Below are 7600 nucleotides of genomic sequence, written 5' to 3' on the forward strand. Positions count from 1 at the left end.
CTTATCATATGGGTTATTTGATTTGTATTAGACTTTTTAACCAGATGCAGCAGAGAGTAATATGTATAGGTATAACACAACAAAAGCTAAGCTGATAGCGATCAATGAATTAATTAATAACATGCATGGAACGGAGTTGGAATCTGTAAACAGGTATAGAAAAAACACACATAGCAACACCAGATGAGAAAAAACAAGCCCATGCCCAACAAATCAACAATCATTTGTTTCAGATGTTCTTGACCCTCATATTAAAATATAATACCCCAAAGTCCAACCAGTTTTCTTAAAATGTCCGACAAGATCAAAAGACAAGTATCTTTTTAACACATGATTTTATATAATAATGACATCAGCAAGACTAGAAACCAGCCCATCCAGCAGGTCGGGAAGCCGACTTACTTTCTTTGTTTTTGAACTCCTCCCCATAACCAGAACGCCCAGAATTAGGGGTGCTGATATTAGGTGTTGTGTTTACCTGAGATTGAGAGCTAGCAGCAGCAGGAACCGCTGTGAAGCTTTCTGCTCCAAAACCCCAACTGGTGGTGGTGGTGCCGCCTTCAGCCGCTTGCTTGTTCTGGTGCCCATTTCTCGTTCTAACCGATTTGGAGTTGTTTGTGGGATTCTCCTCAGGAAATGCCTGCCATGAGTTTTGTTCAGAGCTTGGGACTGGGGACCCTTTATCAAATAATCCCTTTTCAACCTCCCAAACTCTTCCATCTTTCTCTTTCTGCTAAACAAACAAATTAATCTCAATCATAATGTAAAACACACCAACATACTTTCATTTCTTCCTATGGGACCTTTTCTTTCATAATTATACCAATCTCATCCAAATACAAACCAATTTTCAATGCCATAATCGGGTAGATTTTGCTGAGTACAACGTCCTGATAAGTGATAACAGCAAAAACGAAAGCATACAGCTACAACTGACTAAATTATTCAAACTACAATGTCATAATTTTTTTATTTTTTTTTTAAATGTGAAGGTAATAAATACAAAGAAATGAAACTATACCTGTGGAGATGGAGAGTGGTGTTGAATTCCTGGAGATGGCTGGGTTTTAGAGCTGGTTTTATTTGGAGATGGAGTGGTAGAAGCAAGAGTTTGCTTCAGCTCATGCAGCTCTTGTCTCTGTGATCGACAAATAGCAGATAACTTTTCATATTTAGAACTCAATTCATTTTTCTCCATATTAACCTGCTTCAGCTGTTCCCTTAATCTTTCTACTTCACCCTCTAACTCCTCTTCCTTCCCAACTCTATTCATGCCAAACTCACTTGCAAAAGCATTAAAACCATCATTAGATTTTGCTTCTGGGAAAAAGTTCATTTCAAAGTCCTTTGAAGGACCCGACTTCCCTTGCACCATTTTTTGCGAGGACCGGGAATGACGACCTTCATTTTTCGGAGGACTAGTTCTGTGTAAAGTAAATCTTTCAGCCCCACTTGGCTCCTCATCAAATTTAACTTTGTTGTTAAGCTCTTCAACAACAGCTGATTCCTTAGCATGCTGAGTTGTCCAGAAAGCACCCATGGGCCCACCACCACCCTCGTTCCTGGATGACTCAGCGGTGCTGGTGGTTGGTGGTGGCGGTGGGCTTCTACGAGGTACCGGGCTAGATTTATTTGCAGGCTTTGAAAGACCTGTTAAACCAATATTAAAATTTGAATAAAAATATAATACTAATAACAAAAATAATTGATTTATGACCTTCATGGATGTCAGCTTGGAGCATTTCAGGTGGTCTATCGGGTAAAGACTTCTGAGATTCATCGGGTAAAAGACCATTAACTCGAAACCACACCTGCATAAATCAAAAAAAAAAAAAAAAATGACATGAGTAAAAATGGGTATACACATGGCAGCTATGTTCCATGTGTGTATAACTAACCTAAATTCATGGAGATGAATGTCCAATCAAGCAAAGCTCTTGCCTGCGTGATGTCTGGTCTGGAAGCTGGAGAAGATTGCAGCATGTCCTTGATGAGATCTGTTATTGATGAGCTGTATTTTGGCAATTCTGGAATGCGATAATTTCCATTCAAAACTTGTAGCTTTGATTCACCATCAAATGCAGACTTGAAGTAACAGATGCGGAAGAGTAGACACCCAAGTGCCTGCATGAAATCAAACTAGGATGAGAAGGGCGTTCATGTCTTTTCACATGGCTCAGGGTAACAAATGGAGGACTCAACTTACCCATATATCAACTTTCTCGCTTATAACTTCTCTCAGAAGCAAATCCCACATCTGAAACAAGAACAAAAGTTGCAAATGAATCAAAAAGAAAGATTTGATTGTTAATTATCTTTAACAAACAAACCTCAGGGGATCTATAGGCAGGTGTTGTGTGTTTTCTTATGTTGTCTTCTTCAATGCCCATTTCTTCTGGCCTTTCAAAACGTTTATGATTTGTTGATGTGCTACCAAAGTCACATAACTTCCATAATCCATCAGATCCAAGCAAAATATTTTCTGCCTTCAAGTCACTACATTTGCAAATGAAAATTATTGCTACTTTTCTTCAAAAGCAAAAGACATAGAAAAGAATTTAATAAGTATTATGTTAATTACCGGTGAGCAATGGGTGGTGACTGGCAGTGCATAGCAAAAACTGCATTACAGACATCTCTGAAAATTTGAAGTACTTGTTTCTCTTCAAAGAAGCCAGCACCTCTGCTTTCCAGCACATTAACCAGAGATTTATCACAAAATTCCATAACAAGTAATGCTTCCTTTGTGCGTCCTGTATCCAAGAAAGTATGTGCACATAGCATGACGATGTTTGGGTGTCCTTGAAGTGATTTCATCACGGATATTTCTTTCTTCACAAGATCTAGAGATTCTTCATCGTTACATATCATGTGTTTTAGTGCATACTGCTTTGAACCATTTAGAGCATCTTGAGCCAAGTAAACACAAGAGAATCCACCCTCAGCTATCACATTGCGAACTTGAATTTTTAGATTTCCAATGTCAATCATGCGACCTTCGAGTCCAGACTTCTCCTTTGGCATGAATTGTTTGATTCTCCACATGGTTGATAGCAAAAAAGTGAATCTGCATAATGTTTGTTGTTAATTGAGAATCGCATTTGTGAAAGCAACTCACGCTTGATTACAATGTTAATCTGTATATAGAATTCACTCAGTAATCGGTGCTGAGTGCCTGATCTTCGAGTGCAATACTTCACACTTGATTACAATCAACAGTTTCAGTAAGCCCTCGAGAAATTGGATGAAAAGATTAAATTATATATCCTAATCGTATACAGATCTTTTCACAAATTCGTAGTAGCCTTGCGATTTTATAACCAGCGGTAGAAAAAATAAACAGAGTACGAAAATGTATATTTCGAATGTAGTTAAGAGATCTAAAAGATTCGATAGATTTCCCACGCACATGGCTTCCTTAAGACCTTGATTCCACACGTCAAGTGAAATTCACAAATGGATCTTAAGATACAAAGACCTAGATCTACGTAAACTCTTGACACTGCTATAGTAATCTACCCTAAGCATAAATAAACCAGAAATGATGCCGAATTTCTTTTACAACACTGTAAATAGAAAAGGAACGCCGAAATCAATAGCGTGTGATCAAAGGAAACGAACCTGGCGAGAGAGAACCGGATAGATCGGCAAGCAACTAAAGCAGACTCTTTTTATGGATTGTTGTTGTTTGTGTGCGCAAGATCTGAGATCAGAAGTGAGCTTTTATTTGTGGGGATGAGATGAAATGATGGTTTTAGATTTGATACCTGATTGTGATCTCAGATCTGGATTTGTAGCTTTGAGCATAAGGAAGGAAATCGACGACAGAAAGATAGTGTGTGGTGGGACGGCTGATGGAGAAAAGAACGCTGATAGCGTATGATCACCAGTCCACGATTGTACATGTATGTATATTTAACTACTGTGTGTAGAGATATCTACAAGATTAATTAATTTTATGTACAACGTGCCTATAACCAATTCTAAATTTCTAATTATATATTCCTTAAGTTAACTAATATTTTTTGTGTTATAAGAAGTAATAAACTTTAGAAAAAAAAAAAACAAATACGAGTTTTAATTGTCTATTTCATTTAATTAACTTTCTCCTTAATTTTTTTAGAAAAAAAATAATAATATGTGGTGGTTGTTGATAAAGGTCATTTCCAAGTCGATGTTAAATTAGGTTAATAACTTAGTTGATGTTTGGAAGATCTGAATTTTAAAATCTAAATTTCGAAAAGAATTTGAATTTTTAAGATCTGGATTTTTTAAACGTTGTTTGGTTAAAACATATGAATTATTGTATTGGATTATAACAATGACCAGTTACCCTTCTGTTTTATCTTTTAGTGAATTCAAGTGTTCATTTATAAAATAGTTGAAACAATTTCGTAAATGATCATAAAAATATATAAACAACACTTAAAATCCAAATTGAACATCAGCTTTTCAAGCACAATAGATTCTAATACACCTAGCTTCCACCAAAATTTAAGTAACTTTCACCTAAAAAGTCATCCACCATACACTCTATGTTATACCCTCCACAACACTTCATGATAGATTCACTATTCATTTAAGTTTTCAATTTCACTTTATAAAATATAATTTCATATTAGATTTTTAAGCACATTAGAATCTAATTCTTAGCAATTTATGCTTCCACAACACTCCATCTTATACCCTCGACACCTCCAAGTACCCATTTCAGATTCTTTACACAAAAAAAAAAATCAATTTCAAATTCCTTGTAAATGATACTATTTAGTATTTGTGTTTTGGGTTGCAAATACGGATGGAATAGTTGGTTGATTGGGAATTGACAAGTCACTCACAGCGGGATTAGCTGAGCTTGGCCAGGTATAAGTGATCTGCAAGGATAATTAGGCATATGATCTTGTTTTATAGCGGGAACATCGAACGATTAGAAGTTGAGTAATCAATTAAGGGATAAACGAACTGGATTCAGCGATAATGATTCGATATGAAAGGATCTCTCAAGGATTCAGACCATCTCGAGACAGCAGATTTCAGACGAAGCGGATGGGATCTTGTTGCGAGGAATTCGTTCACCTGCGTATTTTAGGGCTTTGCGAAGATTGGTCACAACTACCTTGGGAAGATTAGGGTGTGGCCAGGATGGTGACCATGTCACTTTAGTGGTTTGGCGTGTAAGGAATGGTAAGGAATGATTTAGAGGATGAAATCTAATTTAAGTATGGGAGAGTTGTAACACCCCGTTTATTTCATAAATAACTTAATTAATTAATGAATGTATAGTTGCCCTGAAACCAATAATTATGTAGCAGAGTGTTGGTCACGATGAACTAATTTTCATAATTTAAAAGTTGGGGGTTAAAAGTGTAAGATTCGGATTGATTTTGCAGTAAAGTTGAGCAACCACCACCCTACTTATGTCGTTGCTGCCTTCTCTGGCGGGAAATACCGTCGTGGCCGCTAGGGCTGCTGCCCGCATCCCTGTGTCTGTCGCCGCCTCGTTACTAGTTTATTCGTCAGGGTGTGCGTTCGCCGCCACCCTCTTCGTCTCTTCCTCGGCCTCATCGTCAGCTACGACCTGTCGCTGCTGCCAGCATGAATCAATCACCGCCGTGAGCCACCAGGCGGGTGGCTGGACCCTTTGTGCAATCAGAATTGTGTTGGTGTAATTATAGATGGTGTTGATGGCCGGGAAACATAAAAGATACCCACCATGGTGGCTGCCACGACCGGCCACCACATGGGTGGTTGTGTGTGTGTGTGATTATTTTTAGTGTGTGTGTATGTGTGTATTTTGGGATTATTTCATTGTAAAATTGTAATAGTGGCTAAAATAATGAAAAGAAAACTCAAAACCACCACCGTAGGGTGGTGGTTGCCGCCACCAACCGCCGTGTTAGGTGGCGGTGTGCTTTGCTTGCTTATAGTTGATTTTCGGATGCATGGACAAAATGGATTATAAACCCTAACGACCACCGTGAGGTGGTGACCACCGCCACAAGCTGCCGTTGACCACCACTACCCGAGGTGGTAGCGGGTGGTGCCTGACTAGTGAAACCCTAATGGGCCTAATGAACCCAAATTGATCAAAAGACCTAGCTATTGGGCCTATTGGGATGTTACTGGGATGGAAACCCTAATTAGGGTTTAGAAAACCCTAATTTTGGGATATATGGGCCTTGGACTTATCGGGACCCACATTTGGGCCATTGGAATGGAATTATAAATTACACTCAATCACCGTATAACTTATCTAGTAGAGTAATGGACTTAATGGAGTAAGTCCTTAATGGGTTAAATGAGAAACACTTAACCCTAATTGTCATTTTATGTGAAAACTCTAATTTCACTTGGGGTTTATGTTGGGCATTTCTAGTAGGCTTTGGTAATTGGATTATTAATGGGCTATCCAAGAATAATCATATGGACTAGAATATGTTGTTAGGCTTTAGGTTAAGACCCATATGAAGGTTTGGGCCCAATTTAGAAAATTGGGCCATAGATGGGCCATAGTTTGGGCCTTAATGATTATATGATATTGGGCCATTAAAAATGTCAAACGTTGTGACACAAGGTTTTTCCCAAAAACCTTACCTTTGATCCCCCAATGTTCAACGTCGATCTAAACTGGAAAACGGGTGTTATATCTCAGTTGTAATTCATCTATAATTATATGGATGATTGTGTAAGAAAATTATCCCACATCGTTGGATGCAACAAAGTTTGAATGGTTGTTTAGTTATAAAAGGAGAATACACCTTATCTAATTTCCACTCCAGCCTATGTTTGACTCAAAACTTTTAATGGGTTGGAGTGTTTGGTGATTTTGTTATCACCAAGAAGTTAGAAAGTTTTCAATATGACAATTACGAGGACTTTAAGTAAACAATTGTTAATATATTTATGACTCTGGGCTTAGAACAATTCGAACTTTTTTTATCAAGCAGGTAACCAGAAACTGGTTCCGACGATTCCAAGAGTGGTTCCAAAATTTTAGTAATCGATGTTAACGGTTCCAGTTCCGATTCCAACATATTTGGAACCGCCAGTTTCGGTTTCGGGTCCACTAAATTTGGTTGGGTACCTACTTATGCTCATCCTTAATCACATATATCTTATCTAAACATTCATCTTGAACTTAGACATAAAAGGTTACATGGACAATAATTCGAATTTCTTTTGTTAGTTTGGATTGTATTCTTGTCATGTTTGACTTGCCTTGGTTGTGTCGAAAGTAATAGGTAAAAATTATATACACACGAGGTCGTGATTCTTCACCTTAGATGGATGAACATACATTCTCCAATATATTATTTGTTGTATATTAGTTACAACAATACTCAAAACTTGGCGTTCCATGGCATTCCACATAGTTATCTTGATTCCACTATCATGAAGCTTTCTTCATGTTTTAGGGTTAAAAGAGTCCTTTGTTAAATAATCATGTTTATCCAAACTTTCAAGACATGTTTCGACAAAAACGTTCCATTTAGCCCAATTGAAAAAGTTTAAATTGATTGTGATCTTCAATATCACTTAATAATTTAGTACTCTCCAAATTGTTATTTTGTAGCATCATTGCATTTTTTTTCTTAATTCA

At 37.4% G+C, this 7600-nt stretch overlaps 1 protein-coding gene across 2 annotated transcripts; it reads right to left on the bottom strand.

Moving 5' to 3' along the window:
* Positions 1 to 223: 223 nt before the first annotated feature.
* On the bottom strand, positions 224 to 3903 carry LOC145041939 (Protein kinase superfamily protein). Of its 2 annotated transcripts, XM_078990189.1 has the most exons (9): positions 3768 to 3903; positions 3622 to 3703; positions 2582 to 3067; positions 2331 to 2496; positions 2207 to 2257; positions 1942 to 2124; positions 1718 to 1811; positions 1022 to 1650; positions 224 to 733 (listed from the first exon to the last, which is right to left on the bottom strand). In XM_078990189.1, exons 3-9 carry the CDS (start codon positions 3043 to 3045, stop codon positions 362 to 364), a joined length of 1959 nt encoding a protein of 652 aa, XP_078846315.1. In that variant the 5' UTR covers positions 3046 to 3067; positions 3622 to 3703; positions 3768 to 3903; the 3' UTR covers positions 224 to 361. The 2 variants fall into 2 exon arrangements, with proteins under 2 accessions (XP_078846315.1, XP_078846316.1); XM_078990190.1 differs by having other exon boundaries at positions 224 to 730; positions 3622 to 3901.
* Positions 3904 to 7600: the final 3697 nt, after the last annotated feature.

This window comes from Lactuca saligna, chromosome 4 (genome assembly GCF_052625555.1).
Source record: "Lactuca saligna cultivar CGN05327 chromosome 4, ASM5262555v1, whole genome shotgun sequence".
In the NCBI taxonomy this organism is placed as follows: domain Eukaryota; kingdom Viridiplantae; phylum Streptophyta; class Magnoliopsida; order Asterales; family Asteraceae; genus Lactuca; species Lactuca saligna.

What these genes read in the sequence shown, in the direction of transcription:
- LOC145041939 (XM_078990189.1), bottom strand. Translation starts at nt 3,045, where the DNA reads ATGTGGAGAATCAAACAATTCATGCCAAAGGAGAAGTCTGGACTCGAA. An exon ending in GCGAGAAAGTTGATATATGG is followed by an intron (nt 2,125 to 2,206) that starts GTAAGTTGAGTC and finishes GATTTCATGCAG; the next exon opens with GCACTTGGGTGTCTACTCTT. An exon ending in ACCACTCTCCATCTCCACAG is followed by an intron (nt 734 to 1,021) that starts GTATAGTTTCAT and finishes TTGTTTGTTTAG; the next exon opens with CAGAAAGAGAAAGATGGAAG.